At 29.0% G+C, this 17,183-nt stretch overlaps 1 protein-coding gene across 1 annotated transcript; it reads left to right on the top strand.

Annotated features, from left to right (window-relative positions):
- The first annotated feature begins 2,389 nt into the window (after positions 1–2,389).
- On the top strand, positions 2,390–12,590 carry LOC132936416 (sterol carrier protein 2). Its single transcript, XM_061003139.1, has 9 exons — positions 2,390–2,619; positions 6,310–6,439; positions 6,517–6,710; positions 6,776–6,966; positions 7,685–7,922; positions 7,988–8,243; positions 11,328–11,481; positions 11,552–11,781; positions 12,123–12,590. Exons 1-9 carry the CDS (start codon positions 2,575–2,577, stop codon positions 12,311–12,313), a joined length of 1,629 nt encoding a protein of 542 aa, XP_060859122.1. The 5' UTR covers positions 2,390–2,574; the 3' UTR covers positions 12,314–12,590.
- Positions 12,591–17,183: the final 4,593 nt, after the last annotated feature.

Raw genomic sequence — 17,183 nt, 5'->3', positions numbered from 1 at the left:
TCGTGATTCTAATATCAATTAGTAAAAATTAAACGTTATTTTCAAACGTAAATATTATTTTACTTTTATAGTTTTATATAATATAAAAATATAGTATAATATAAAAATATATTTAAAAAAAATACTCTTGGGATTTTAATATTATAGTGTTTTATTTGTATTTCCTATCAATATAATTTGAAAAAAATATAGGTACGATTTGTGTTGTTTTTAACTTTCCTAAAAATAGACTGTTTAGATTTGTTGGTAGATATGTTTCATAAATAATTGTGATTCATGCTTTATCCTAAATTATTAGCTCCAAAATCCGCTCTAATTTAAGGTTTGAAGCATATCGTTGTATACTATAGTGTTATATCACTGTTAGGTAAACCTAAGTAAAATATATATAATATACACGAGTATAATAGTAGGTATATGGAGTAACACCTATTGAATAATTATTTTTAGATCCAACTGATTTTTATTCAACAAAAATAGGTACCTAGATATTTATAATCTACCAGACACCAATCTTGTTGAAGCTACTTTTTAAAAGTTTCCAAGTACAGATACAGATCTTATTTTGAAAAGTACCTATTTAAAATAGATATGTCATATATACCTATTTGAATAGTCAGTAAAAATATATTTATAGATACCAAATTTCAAATTTTTTATAAAATATTTCTTTTACTTTCATTATGAATCAGCTGAACTGATTTTCATGTTGTACATTAAGGGGACTCCATCGTATCATGTTTTAAGGAGTGATATTTAGGAAATTCACACGACTTGAACATTTGGTCTATGTGTGAGTAGTAAATTATAATAAGTGTGTGTTTAAGTCTTTCCGAGAATCGCTGTAATAATGCTACGTCGGGCAACCGCCACCGGATGTAACTCTTGCAGTCTCGCACTCCCCGCACATGTCAATACTTCGCGAAAAATATATTCTTGTTTGCATAACTATAAAAATTACTAAAAGGCAAAAGCGGTAGTAAATTAAACATACTTCCTGAAGTTTGATTATAATTAAAAAAATTGTTGAGCTTATAAGCTTCTAGACTATGCTCTTAAGGAAACACTTTTTTGATTTAAAATCAGATGTGCCCGAAATAAATACAAATGTAATGTAATTATTTCACGGGATTTTTGAAAAAAAATCGTTATTTTAAGGTCCTTTAAAATTGAAAATTTAAAATCGACTTCCTAAAAAGCCTAGATATTTTGTCAAAGAGTTCATACATATATAAAAATTAAAATCGGAAATTTCTAAGTACCTATGTCGTATGTGTAATTTACCACCGCTTTACAGGTTCGAATAGGTACCGATACTTTTACAAATTACAAGATTTACTTAAGAATCTTACCAACAGCAGATCTAAAAGCCCCCCTCCGGTTACCAGTTTCGATGAAGCTGCTGAGAATATATTTAAGAAAGATTTTAACATAAAAAAAATGTAAAAAGCAATAAAATTACGCTAAACTAAATTAGGTACTTAGCCACCTAGCACCCTAGGTCATAGATATACATGTACAGTTAGGTATATATATAGGTCAAGGCCCTTATTAAGAGTTAACCAACTGGTTTACTAACATTTAATCTGATTTCTTGAATACCTATTGTCCTATTATACAATATTTTCTATATAAATTCAATCAAGTAGAAGTGACAATATCACATTGCCTCATAGTCTTATAATATTAGGTACTAGTTGAAAGACATAAAATGAATGATAAACATTACAGCTACATAATTATGTTTCGACTGTATTATAAATTCAAATTTAAAAGTAAGTGCATGCGAAAACTCAATTCTTAATTCTACGATCAATAGACATGCTTAAAACTGGCCTTAATAAATAGAAACAAATCGGAAAAATATTTCAGAACCAGAAATTCTTCAAGTTTTAGCTACTCCCTCCCCCCGGAAAACACTCTCACGTCACATCAATCAAAAATGTTGACTACCTAGGTACATTACTAGTGTGAAACGAACGCTCTGTATACATTGTAATCTGTGACGGCAAAGGTGCGTCGGTGCGTGATGCATTTATATTAGACGAATTGTTTACCGATGACCTATTGTTTACTCATTTTAACCGAATAGGTAGAAATAATCGGTAGAAAAACAAATTTATCACCGAAAATATTCGACCTACGTCCGGATTTTTTACGAAACGCTCAACGCTTGTACAATGTACATATTATTAAATATTTTTTTGTAGTGTTGTGCTGATGTACTACGATTCTACTTAGCGGCAAGCGCTGACGTCAGCGCAAGCTGTCGAAGGTCGGTTCAGCGGGCGACCTTAAAAAACAATTCCATAACAATATTTCCATGTTATTGCTGCGCGCGCGTGTGATAAGTGATAACAATTTGGCTGATAAAGACGTGTTCATCAAACTGCTGACGATGTGATAGTGTGATGCCGCGGCGCTTCAGCCTTCAGTCGCCAGTCATTGCAGCCGCCGACATCGTTTGCCGAGTTCGCTGTCCATTTTTTTTTATGAAACATTTCTATTTCCCTTTCAATTCATCCGTTTTTCGTTGATTATCTTACCTATACGCATCTCAATCGCCAAACAAAAATGTCCAAGCCCAAGGTGTACGTCGTCGGAGTCGGCATGACCAAGGTAACCAAGGAATTATGTACCTACCTGCTGACGACTTAAAAATATGTCGTCCGACCTATTTATTCGAAGTGTACAAACAATGCATCAAGTCGGTGGCACTAGGCCGTGCTTTTCTTAATGCGGCGTCTCGGGAGAAAAGAAAGTTTATGCTTTCAATTTAATTTCCTGTTTGTATTTGTCGATGGGCCTTTCTCTTCTCCGTGTTCCACTTACTACTTATTATGTAACTCTGAAGATGTCGCACTCTAGTATGATAGTTCCTCGTCGTCCCTAAATTTGCAGTTGTAGCTGCTGCTGTAGCCTGGTCGAGTCATTAAACATAACCTATGGACATTTTGGTCATGACCATTATGTTATTGATTTTGGAGATTACTTTCAATACCCAAACAGCTTATGACGACTATGGTGTCTAAAAAAATTTTTATCTGCTTTAAATAAACTATTATGCGTAGGTACTGTGGCGTGGTGAACGGAAATTTCAGAGGCATTGGCCTCTGAGATTTTTCTTAAATAGATGGTTGGGTGGTATCCGGTGGGTTCCCAAGTAAATGTAATACGATATACTCAATAGGTAGTAAAAAACGATCTGAAATATAATTAGTTATACACATGTATATACATTATTAAGTATTAATACTTGGGATATTTGTAACTTGCCTCTGGAAAATTTTTAGTTTGCCACGCCACTGCGTAGGTACATGTTCATTATAATATCATATACCTAGGCTCAGGTGGTGTGACAATTTTGCTCATATCTACATAATAAGCATGTGTATGATGTGACGCTCACCTTAAGATTTCTAAAGCAAGTCTATAAGTTATGAAGAAATATTTATAAAATATTGTTTTTACAAAATTATACTTGGAAACATGTTGATTTAATATATTAATAGTCCCAAAGGACTGTGTCTTATGTCTGGTATATCTATGTATAATTGATATGGTATAGGCGGCCCATGACTCATTTTTTTTATTGCTCGCAGCTACCAATATTAATGGACAGTTAATAGTAAAAATAAATAAATATAAAAAAATTGTATATAATTTTAATTTGAAGAGGTATAAATGAGGTATACTGTATCTACATTATCTTACTATTCTGTACTAAATTAATAAGTAAATTTGATACATTTTTATGTGCTGCCTGCATAGTAAATTGTTATATAATATTTAATATATTTAACTTAGTTAATACTTTGAGTTAGACTATAGTCAGACTTGGGGGTAGTAGGTTTTAAATACTGTTCCTTAAATTGTTTAATGCTATGTTCTGAATACTTTATTACTTTATTACAGGGCTTAGTACCTAAATCATTTATTCAGGTTTCGGATGCTGGCACTAGAATAAAAAGTTTAAACAAACATTCGGGTTAATATTGGTTAATACGGGTGTTGAGTAGTCTGGAAAAACATAGCTACTAATGACCTCCCCCCCCCCCAAAAAAAAATGATTTATTTATTGACTTATTATGTTATGTATAATGAAATATATATTTTTACATGAATCTGCAACATTTATTTTAGACCAAACTCAGTTTATTAATGTACAGTAGTTACATTTTTCTAAGAAACTACAAGAATTAAGACAATGGGAAATTAATTAGGTACCTATTCATTTTATTGGATTTTATTTTCAAGAAAATAATTATTGAATTTTCCTATGATTGATTGTAAGATTGTTTCTGTTAATTTATTATTATTATTTAACAACTAACTACAGAATTGAACTCACCACAAGAAATACATACAAAATGATATATCACATGAAGAGTTTATAAAAAACAAAATTATTCGGCTTTCGGGTTAATCTGAAAAATGATTTATTTAGGTTTTGGTGAATATGGGTATTTTGAAAACAGAATCATTCGAGTTATATGGGTTTGGGGTGTTTGATTTTTTAAAGGTGTTTAGGGGTGTTAGGGGTTCGGGTTAATTCGGATGCAAGGCCCTGCTTTATTATTTATAGACTTATAATACCTATTTAAATTAAATATATTTTAACATTGGCTATATTTTAAAATATTTCTAAAGTCAATTATCATTTTTAAAATCTAGAAAAATATTTTAAAAATATATAGAATACTTTAATTGGAGTACTATTTTGATGAAGTATTCAAATACATGTTCGGCATACTATTTTTCATAAGTAGTATTTATTCCAAATACTTTTTAAAAGTATTTTATCCAAGTCTAGTGGTGGTTATATATTATAATTCCTGCAGGGAAAAGAATGTGAATTTACAATCTTTTCCAATACCTATATTTTAATTTGTTAATAATCACTAGCAGATTATTGATTAAAATATTGATTATTCTATTTTCTATCAAATTATTATCATTAACCATTAGGTATTGTTATTAATATCAAAAAATTTAATATGTTGATTTAAAGTTTAGTACTTTAGTCTATAATGTGGTATATAGTAAATACATCAAAAAACATATAAATATTAATTTAGTATTGCTGGGTTGCATACAAAATTGATTCATATTATAATGATACACTAAACTGTAATAAATCATTAATGGGTTACTAAATTACGTCTTAGCATTATCTTGCTTTTCAATATTGAATTTTTAGTGGTTGTCTATGCAGTCCAGCATTGGTGACTTAAGATACTGAACTTTACAATTATACATATTTTTTCCTATTTGAACGTAACTTATATTGTCTTTTATAGTTTTATTTAGTATTTATTTTGTTATGTAACTAAAATATTATTAATTTGCCATTAACATTCAAAACGATAATATTTTTCAATACTTGATAAACTAAAGTAGTTAAATCCAAAAATCTATTTTAGTTCAAGCTTTGATTAACAATTTGTTTACTTCAAATTATGTTAAGTAATAGATTTCAATTTATTTGAAGCATTTTTATTGCGACAACAATGTTTTTTGATTTATGTAGATGATATAACATGAATATATCTAATAACAAAGGTAAATTGATAATTGTGTAGTATTGTTGTAAATTCAGATAATGATCTATTTTGTTACATGCTCTACACAATTTGTATTATTCTATGTATGATAAAATGGCATTGATAAAATAAAATACTAAATTACCTATATTCTCCAATGTTTGTTTGGTACCAAAATATATAGGTACATAATATTAAACACAATCATATAAATATGAAGTACAAAATCCATAAAATGCAACCATTAGAATTATTTGTTGGGCATCTAAAACAATTCTAAGTCACATAAATTTATATTCATCAATTTATCTTCATTCTACATATATTGGTAGTGATCGGTTATGGTTTCCCAGATAGTATGATTGTTTAATATATATTTTACAAATATTGTATTGTGACAAAGAAAACAATACAAATATGGTATGTTTAATTGCATAAGCTTGTATTCTGACAGTCATAGATAACTTCTATGCATAAGGTCTTATCATATGCCATTATACTATGCAAGACTTAATACATTTTCATATTCTATGTATTTTTTGTTTTGGTGTGGGTTGGTAATATTTATATATTTTTGAACTATTTATTTTTAAAAACCTGAATATTTCTGATCTGAAAAGGATAGTATTGTAATGTAATATATTTTATAAAGATTATTATACCCTTTGTTAAATGTTTTGGATTTTAAAATGTACATCCATAATGTAGTCTTAATATTTTTATGGTTATAACTGTTTTCTTAATAATACATTTTTTAATGTTTTAGTTTGAAAAACCTGGCCGTAGAGATGATTTTGATTACCCACAAATGGCAGTTGAATCTGTTACTAAAGCTCTACAAGATGCAAAAATCAGCATTCAGGAAGTGGATCAAGCATGTGTCGGATATGTATATGGTAATAATGATTAGAATAAATAATTTATGTAGATTATAAAATATCTATAACAAAATATTATTACAACCATATTTTAGGTGATTCTACTTGTGGACAAAGAGCTTTGTATGAAGTAGGAATGACTGGAATACCTATTTATAATGTCAATAATAATTGTTCAACGGGATCTACAGCCCTATATCTGGGTAAACAAATAATCGAATCTCAAAATGCGCAATGTGTTTTAGTACTTGGTTTTGAAAAAATGGAATCTGGATCATTATCTGCCAAAGTAAAAAATCATAAATATTAATATTGAACACTATTATGTGTAAGTAGATATAGATTTTTTTTTAGTTTTTAGATCGAACAAATCCAATGGACAAACATGTGACACTAATGGGCGATTTAGTTGGTTTAGATGGAGCACCAATAACTGCACAACTTTTTGGAAATGCAGCTTTGGAATATATGAATAAAAACGGCATAAAACCTGAAACACTTGCTAAAATTGCCCATAAGAACCACAAACATTCAGTTAACAATCCGTTAGTACATTTTTCTAAAAACCTAGTTTCACAAAAAAGAAATACTGCACAATTATACAAAAATATTAAATTGTTATGAATTATGATTATTATAAATTAATTTATTCTATTAATTATTCAGACAAAAATTATATTAATTACTCATCTATAGGGTTTTTCATTAAGAACACCGGATTTAATCTCATTATTATTTAATTAGAATATATTGTTTAGAATAAAAAAAATGACATGAACGTGTAGTACACATTCTCCGATTTACATATGGAATATAACATCAGACATAATATGGCCGCTTTGGTTATGCTAGCAAGCTTCAGTTCTGGTCACAAAATATCCCGTCGCCCATGGACAATTCATTTCCGATGTTTTTAATGGAACTCATATTTTTAATTTAATAGAAAAAAATTAGAAACCTTTTATATCAACAATATTTTAAGTAATTCAATACTTTTTCAAAAGATTACATTTTTAATAAAACAGTGTAATATAAACCATCTTAAATTAAAAATATTAATATAATACAAATTAAATTTTTTATTCATATTTAATAATTACAAGTCAGTTTTATTTTGAAGTAATATTCATGTTAAATTTATTGTCTATTAAATTTTATCAAACAATTAACAATTAACAATTTCCCTGGTTCCCAGTTTTCATTGTATGAAATTCATATTAAATAAATAAATAAATTAGTCAATTAAAATTTATTAATTTTCAGATATTCTCAATTCCAAAAAGAGTATACATTAAATGAAATCCTTGAGTCGCCTAAAGTATTTGGTCCATTAACAAAACTTCAATGTTGCCCAACGTCTGATGGATCTGCAGCAGCTATTCTAGCATCTGAACAATTTGTCATTAAAAATAACCTTCAGGATCAAGCAATTGAAATTGTTGGAATGGAGATGGCTACTGACCCACCAACCACATTCTCTGGTCAAACTTGTGTTCAAATAGTAAATCATAAATATTATTGTAATTGTATTTAAAGTTAATTTATGTTTGTTTGTAATATTTGTAGGTAGGATATGACATGACCAAATTAGCAGCTGATAAACTGTTTAGTAAGACCACTATCAAGCCAGAAGATGTCAATGTTGTAGAATTACATGATTGTTTCTCTGCAAATGAATTAATTACATATGAAGCTTTGGGCCTTTGTAAACCAGGAAAAGCTGGAGAGTTTATTGAGTCTGGTTCAAACACCTATGGAGGACAAGTAGTTGTTAACCCAAGTGGTGGTTTAATTTCCAAAGGCCATCCTTTGGGTGCCACAGGTAATTATTTTCTAACAATCTAATATGGTTAAGTTATACTATTTTTAACACCAGTTGTAAGTCTTAAATGAGTTATATTATGTCAAAATAAAATTGTTAACTAGGGTGGTTTGCAATATTTTTTGGCCTAAGAAATTTAAATCTAATGCCACAAAAACGTTGTTTTTATTTATTAGGTTTTTTTGTTCTTTGTATATTATATAATTATTCTATTTCACATTTGTCTTTAAATAATAGATACAAAGTTATGAAGTTAATTCATAACTTATAATTTCACAGTTAAATACATTAATTATTATTCAATGTTTAATATTTAACAAATTAATTAATATAATTATTTCAAAGGATTTACTTTTAATATATCTGACACTAAATTGCTAAAAAAAACCCCAAGCAATTTAAATGATACTTTAAAGCATTACTTGAGTTAATGGAAGCATAGTCATCACTTATATGCTAATGTTAGTTATGTTAGTTATGTTAGTTATGTTAGTTATTAGTTATGTTATGTTAGTTCATATGCATTACTATAAATTAATATTCCATTAATATGTTTAAGTAGAAAACAGCATAATATCTTATTGAAAGTTTCCAACCTCAAAATTATAATTGTCTATATCAGTGGTTCTTAACGGGGGTGGTACCGCCCCCTTGGGGGCATTTCGGTCTCTATAAGGGGCGATAGTTTTGAAGGGGGCGTTGAGGGGTGGTGAGCTTTTTCAAACTCGGAGATGAAAAATAATACAATAATTGAACGTGAAATCAGAATAGTTGTAATTGCGACAATTGCGTACGCTATGCAACGGCATACGGCATGTTATCTAATCGCATTTTACGTATCGGGAACGTCCTGTTTATAATAGATTTATTTTTACATTTTCAACCATAACTGGACTATTGTATACTATACCTTGCACTCTTGCAGTACGTGATTGATATCGTTACAGTGAACGTCGCGTTTTTGAATAAACTAGTGCGTTTTTCTGACAACACTAATAAATATTTTTATAATGAGTGATCATAGTGCAAAAAAGAAGTGCCGTCAGTATTTAGTAGAGTACCTAAAGTTTGGTTTTATCGCATCACCACTTAATGTACAGTTACCGTTGTGCCTTATATGTGAAAAACATTTTCGAATGAGGCAATGAAGCCATCAAGAATGAAAGATCATTTATCAAAAATTCATTCCAATAAACTGGAGAAACCACTTTCGTTTTTTCAGGCTCTTAAAGCAAAAATTGAAAAACGGTCTACTGTGAATAGTTTATTTAAAAAACAAACATCTGATCTTGATAAAGGACTTGTCGCTTCGTACAAGGTGTCTTTATTAATAGCAAAAAACAGTAAACCTCATTCAATCGGTGAAACTCTTATTTTACCGGCTCTCAAGGAAATAATCGATACTATGCAAGGAGAGGGTACTAGCAATAAGATGATTAAGTCAATTCCTTTGAGCAATGACACTGTCTCCAAAAGAATTGATGAAATGGCAGATGACATCGAAAACAAACTTATAAATTATTTAAGAGAAAATAATTTTGCACTACAGATTGACGAATCAACTGTAACAGATAATAAAGCTATATTACTAGCTTACATGAGGTTCATTAATGAACGTTAGGAAATCGTCGAGGAATTATTTTTTGCTACAAGTTTGATCACTGATACCAAAGGGTCGTCGATTTTTCAAGCGGTGGAGGAATATTTTACCAGAAAAAATGTCCCCTTGACAAATATTATTGCATGCGCAACGGATAGCGCTCCTTCGATGACCGGTCGTCATGTTGGGTTTATAGCCCACCTAAAAAAAGCTGTCCCAGGTGTTATTTGTGTTCATTGTGTTATACATCGCCAACATTTAGCTGCTAAAAACTTAAGCAGTGTGCTGCACGAAACCCTTCAATTCGTCATAAAAAGGTCGGTTACGAGCTTGCCTGGATCAAGCTTAAAGACACTTATCCACAACTATGGAAACAAGTTAAATTGTTGCTTCTCTCTTTCCCGTCAACGTATCTAGTTGAAAAAGGATTCACCATTGTTGTTCAGCTTTTGAGGAAACAAAGAAATCGGTTGGACATTTGCAACAAAGGTGATCTACGTTTAGCTTTGACCAATATCAAACCAGACATCGTTAAATTAGCAGCTACTCATCAGGCTCAGGGCAGTTATTGATAGGTATAATTTGTATATTTTATAATTTTTTTTTTATAGTTCAGTAAATCTTTTTGTATAGTTAAGTATTAAATTGTTTTGTTAAGTGGTGTACAATATAACCATAACTATCTAAAAATAAGAGTTTTTACTTTAATAGTTTAATTAATAATGTTATAATATACTGATGAATAAATAAATATACAAATATAATATTTATATATATATATATATTTATAAGAAGAAAATTTGATTTTTCACGAGGGGGGGGGGGCGTTAGCAATTAGTTATTACAATAAAGGGGGCGCTGAACTAAAAAAGGTTAAGAACCACTGGTCTATATTATATAAATCAAGTACTGACTTTTTAATTTTATTTAAAGTTTAAGTATATTTTAATAGTTCTGCATATCATTACACTAAAAACTAATGGTCAATCATGATTTTTTTTGCCCTTAGTATTTACACCAAAATATAATTTAAATATTATAATTTTTGCATAAATACTAATGGTAAAAAAAAAATCATATTGACCATTAGTTTTTCGTGCAATTTTTCAGTTGTTTTTATAAAATATTGTTGCAAAGTCCTTTTTTGGTGAATTTTAGGGATTCAAAATCTCAACCGTATTCATCAGTCTATGTGAGGCACTAATATCATGACTTTAATTCTTACAATTAACCTAAACAGTTAGGTATCAATTTTCAAACTTATAAATTGTTATGAAAATTTGTGTATTTATTCAATATGAATATTAAGACTATTAAATCAAAAACCAATTATGTCACTATTAGAGTTTTATAAATGTTTGCCCTAAATTCCTTAGTATTCACATTAAAATAGAATGTTGTGCTTATAAAATATATTTGTAGTAGTATAATTAATGAAAATCACCCTCTAACAAAAATCATTAATGTTTTATGAAACTTTTTAGGAATTGCTCAGTGTAGTGAATTGTATTGGCAACTACTTGGTAAAGCCGGAAAAAGGCAAGTACCCGGTGCCAAGGTAGCTCTTCAACAAAACATTGGTTTGGGCGGTGCAGTCGTAGTAGCTCTGTACAAACAAGGATTTCCTAAGACTTCACAGTAAGCAAACGCCTCCAAAATTACTTGTAAGAAACCAAATTATTGTAAATTTTTGATATTTATACAACAGAACACTAAAAACAGAAGTGGCTAAACCAACTACAGATAAAGATCCAACTGTTTTCAAAGTATTTAAAATTTTCAAAATTCTTGAAGAAGCCATGTTGGATGACAAGGAAAATATAATAGAAAGAGTTCGTGGTATATATTGTTTTAAAGTGACAAACACCCAGGGAAAAGAAGGCATGTGGATTATAGATGCAAAAAATGGAAAAGGCAGTATAACGTTTTATGGCACAGGTATTACAAAAATTGAATTTATTATCTATAATAGTGGGTATAACTGTAGTCAGTAAGCAAATAAAAATTAAGAATATGTATATAACATTTGAGTTTTAAAGGACCAACATTTAAGTTTTATGAATTGTTTGTATAACAATCAAACAAAATATAAATAAACAAATTGCGATATTAAATTGGTTATTTTTGAAATAATATATTATTTTATGTGATAATTAATTGTTATTAAAATAATAGTTTTCTCTGAATATTTAAATTTTTTTTTAAATTGTATGCAAATGATAACCAATCTTATTAGTAAACCTATTTTTAAAAATTGTATATTGGCTTACTGTTCACAGGCAAACCAGACGTAACATTCACAATGAAAGATGAAGATGTCGTTGAACTGATATCCGGGAAGTTAAATCCTCAAAAAGCATTTTTCCAAGGCAAAATTAAAATTCAAGGAAACATGGGTTTAGCTTTAAAATTAGTTGACTTACAAAAACTCATGAGTCACAAAATAGCTGAATTACGATCAAAATTATAAATATCTTATTGCTCAACGCATATAATTTTAAAATGTTTTCATAAAAATTGTATTGTGAAACGAATCAACTGATGGGTGGTGTGTAATTCATAAGATTATTATTTCATGAGGTTTAGGTTTAAATTTATATTTTAGTTGGTTTTTATTCTTTTTTAATTTTTATATGTGTTCTGTTTACTGTTATGCGTTTATTGCATTCCATAAATTTCTTTATTATTATTATTGTGATTGTAACTATTATTTGGTATTTAAAATTAATAAAGTCTGTGTTTTTTAATGGAAAACAATAAGTGTACAATGCTATGACACGGTTCGCAGTAGTCTCAAGTATAAAGCATTTGCTACATTTTGCAAATGCTTGTTCTTATCAACCGCTACTTTGGGACACTAACTGCGTGGCTCGGTTGATTCTCCTAGCTTACCCTTTCATTGGAAAGATGGGAAGGGGTAAGAGGGTTATTCCCCTTGTATGCTTACGTACGGATTGTTGGCAAACACTGTGACTAGCCTTCGTGATATTCTAATATTATACAGGTGACCAGGTCTATGATAAAAACCTCCAACCATTACGAGTGACTGTGTAATTCATATTAGTATGTGACCTAATAAAATCTTATATCCATTATATATTTAATTTTACATTTGGTTTCTGTGTTTTTCTTTACCTCGCACAAAACCAATTTTTACCGGACAATCAACGAATTGAACTTCAATGAAGTCTGTGTCAGCAATTAGATACACATACTATTTTTTATTTACTCGCTATTCAAAAATGTAATACATAAATAAATAATATTTTTATCTTAGTTATGTCAAAATATTGTATTTAATTCTGGGTAGACAAGTAACGGAACTAGTGGGTTAACTATGCCTGTCGAAAACTTAGTATTTAATTATTATGTAAATATGACTTCTGTAGGAGCTTAGAACTCAACCATGTCAGGAACATTTCAAAGTATAAGTAATAAATAAATGTCTAACATATTTTGTCAAAATTCTAACTTCGGACGCTCTTACAAAATAGCTGTAGATTCACGTTCAACCTTTTTTTGAATGTCCACTACAGCATATTATGAGAAACCTTGTATTAGTTATATTACATTGTCTAGTATTTTGACCGACCAAATATTTTTTTACCGATAGTAATTTTTATTTTTATTTTTATAAGAAATATACAATCTGTACCCTGAGGCACAATAAGAATATGGGCTACACTACAGTGATATGAATGAGTTGTTGGAAGAAGCCACACAGTAATGACACTTCCTATTGACTTGACTAAAACCAGATAGTAATTTTTAAAAAAAATTAATAAAAATCACAATTTTCTTATTCTTATAATAATAGCTCAAAAAAGTCAAAATATTTTGAAAATGTAATGGTGAATAGAAAATGATAATACAAACACCTAGTGAAAATTTAAATGAATACAGTTATTAGTTTTTAGTTACATAATTTTTAGTTTTCTCTACGCTTTTGAAAATTACAAGAATTTTTCAATTTATTAAAGATAAATTTATTATTTAACTAGATTCACTTTATCACCAGAAAAAATATTAAAGTTAATGATTAAAGCATTATTTCGACTACTTATCATGTAATAACACCAAAAACAAAAAAAAAATACAATATCACAGTAAAATCAATACATTAATCGCTCCACTGAGAATCTAATATAATAAACATTAATTAATTTAAAAAACAGCGAACAATGTTAATGCACGGTAGACTTCAGATTCTCATACCACATGTATATTTATGCTCATGATAAAATTATTAATATTTATTCATTCAATATACATTATAATGATAATTCATAATAATTCATGACAATAAACCATGAATCATGATGTTTCTAATAGTTATTCATTACTTCACTAGGTAGTATTATGATTTGGTGTAAAACTTGTACGCTGCTTGTGGGCATTACTATTGATTATAAATATATAATATTGTATTTCAATGGTACCTATTACTGTATCACTTGCCAATGGGCCACTAGGATACCTTTCTAAAGCCGTGACACATGCGTACAAACGACAAAGTGTGTTTGAGTGTTTCTAATATTGCCTATCTAAAGCCGTGACACATGCGTACAAACGACAAAGTGTGTTTGAGTGTTTCTAATATTGCCTATCTAAAGCCGTGACACATGCGTACAAACGACAAAGTGTGTTTGAGTGTTTCTAATATTGCCTATCCACGACTCCTTTTTCTATAGGTCATGGTGTCATACAGATACAAAATAATAATATATACAATATAGTAAATACGTCTCATAAATCATAAAGTTATTGAAAGTGCAGAAGTTTGTTTTACGTTTCGTATCCAATTGTAAATTATAGTTCTGGCGCGTGTTACTCTCGATGCACTGCTTACAATATTGCAACACACATTCATCGAATTAATTTTCATAAAGTTGCGTATATATATGGTTTATTAATCATTTTATAGTATTATAGAATGCAAGCTATCTGGACAATGTAATATTATAATATTTATGTATACCAAACCCGTTGCTATATACCTATATATATTATTGGTATTTTAATTTTATTGATAATAAGTTATCACGACGTATTATTAACACGTAAGATTATTTTTAAAACGATAAATCGATTTCTTTTATCAACACCCTTACGTATGAAAGCTCAATGGGTATATTGTAAAATATTGCAATTTGCAGATAATGATCTTTAATTATTATAATATTTACCTACGGCTTACGAGCGAAACCACATTTCAATAGTAGGTACCTACCTATAATTGTAGATTTATAGCAATGAATTCCATAACAAATTAATTTTTTCCTACTGTGATAGATTTATAAGGCTTGGTATTACAAAGTTCCAATCTCACTACTTTTAAAATTAAGATTTTTATATTTTTTCTTCTGGGTAATTTTTTGTAGTAATCTAGTATATTCTACTATAGTTCTACTAGAGTTCAAATCTTGGGGGTGCTACAATATTATGAATTGCTCACAAAGTCGCGGAGACTCCTATCTATTAATTTTTTTGTACCATTTCATATTATTATATAGTTATTAGTTAGGTACTGACAGTAACAATTACTGTATTATACATTTATACACATTTTATATGGTATACAATTCAAAATATTTTATTTTAAAAGATACACAAAATAGTAATAACATAAAAAATTATCAAGAAAAAATGCTTGGTTAACTACTACACTTGGTAAAAACATTAAAAAAGTTAATTATGGTTTTCTTCCAAATTGCAGTAGGTACACTATTAATATAAAATATAAAATATAAAATTATTCTATACAGCGTGCATAATATTATCATATGTATTAAACAGATTCCCATTGTTTAGCCATTGTATTATTAACTATTTGTTGGTTTATTAAAAATGTTTTTAAATAAATCATATTATTATAGTTGGATATCCTACAATTATACTAATAATAAATATATTTATTAATCCTTCGTAACTACGAGGAAATATAATAACAAATCGTTAATTAATAAAAATGAGTAAGCTTTTAAATAGAGTAAGTACTGCTGAGGAAAAAAATGATAATATAGTCGAGTGCTTTTAATGTCAAATTTTAAATTAATAAATTTAAAGAAAAAAAACAAAAATTTTACGGAGGTCGAAAGCACGCATGTCACCGCGACGATGGTTGGGGGCGTGTTATGGCCACATCAACACTTTTTATGGCTTTGTTATACATGCGTGATTTATTCTTTTGTCCTCATATGGGAATCGATTATTATTATTACTATGATCATTGCTGATACAGTCGTCATATCAATTTTCACCAAGACCCGAGGAGGTGGTTCACCATACGGCGATTTGGGGCAGTAGCCATGCGTCAGACCTCCGCACATATTAATGTCGAACTGGTAGTATATATATCTGCATTCAACTGACACCGTCACGAGGTAGAGCGACGGTAAACCGTTTCTGTCCATAGCCCGTACAACCGCCGAGCGTGGCGTCGGAGAGCCGCTAGATGGTGCCATGCAACCGATTTTCGAATAAATTATCATTATTATGTTCCCGCCACAGGCTGTGGCGAATATTGTGTTTGCCGGTCCACCCGATGTTCTAAATTGCCAATATTTAGATTATGCTATTATTCACAATTTGTTGTTACACAACAATTATTGTTACCTATGCACATATTTATGCACTAAAAAATTCAAAAATATGCAAAAAAACTAAATATCTTAATACAATTAAGTACAAAATATATTAATTGATATTTTCAGTATATTTCTGCTTACAAATGAGTACAAACTACTGTTTAATAAAATAAAATTAATAGAATATGGAAAATGTAATACTTATTTTGGATGAAGTACCAATATGAAGATACAAAATGTGATTTTATATTTTAAAATTAGAAATTTCTGTGATTGTCACGTAGCATAGATTTATATTACAGGACCGGCGCACACTCGCCTTGCCTTGTCAATTATCAGAACGGGAAATTAAATACAAAATAAATAAATACATTTTGTGAATCAGAGCTAAATATAAAAACAATTCATCAACTATTTATAAAAAATGCCACTTTTATTTATGCAAATATATAGAAATATGCAAAAAAAAAATACGATAGTCATTTTTATCCAAATATGAAAAAATATGCAAAAAATACCATTAGAACCATTACTATAGAATCCACACATTACAAAACGTCAATATTTCGAATCAAAATAATTCTTGGTGAATTGTATAGAATATACTTTTCCATAAAAATCTGGTCCTTGTATCACAATCATACCTACCAATTATTTGAGAAAATATTTTAACACATCTTATTACAGTATTTCATAATATTAAAATTCAAAGTGTTAAACATAATTTCCTATCGATGGTAGCGAATATGTTTA

The sequence above is a fragment of the Metopolophium dirhodum genome, chromosome 1, assembly GCF_019925205.1.
Source record: "Metopolophium dirhodum isolate CAU chromosome 1, ASM1992520v1, whole genome shotgun sequence".
NCBI classification, from domain to species: Eukaryota; Metazoa; Arthropoda; class Insecta; order Hemiptera; family Aphididae; genus Metopolophium; species Metopolophium dirhodum.
Note: the sequence above shows the minus strand (reverse complement) of the source record. Positions and strands in the feature narration are given on the sequence as shown.

What these genes read in the sequence shown, in the direction of transcription:
- LOC132936416 (XM_061003139.1), top strand. Translation starts at nt 2,575, where the DNA reads ATGTCCAAGCCCAAGGTGTACGTCGTCGGAGTCGGCATGACCAAG. An exon ending in ATGTGTCGGATATGTATATG is followed by an intron (nt 6,440 to 6,516) that starts GTAATAATGATT and finishes ACCATATTTTAG; the next exon opens with GTGATTCTACTTGTGGACAA. An exon ending in CTGGATCATTATCTGCCAAA is followed by an intron (nt 6,711 to 6,775) that starts GTAAAAAATCAT and finishes ATTTTTTTTTAG; the next exon opens with TTTTTAGATCGAACAAATCC.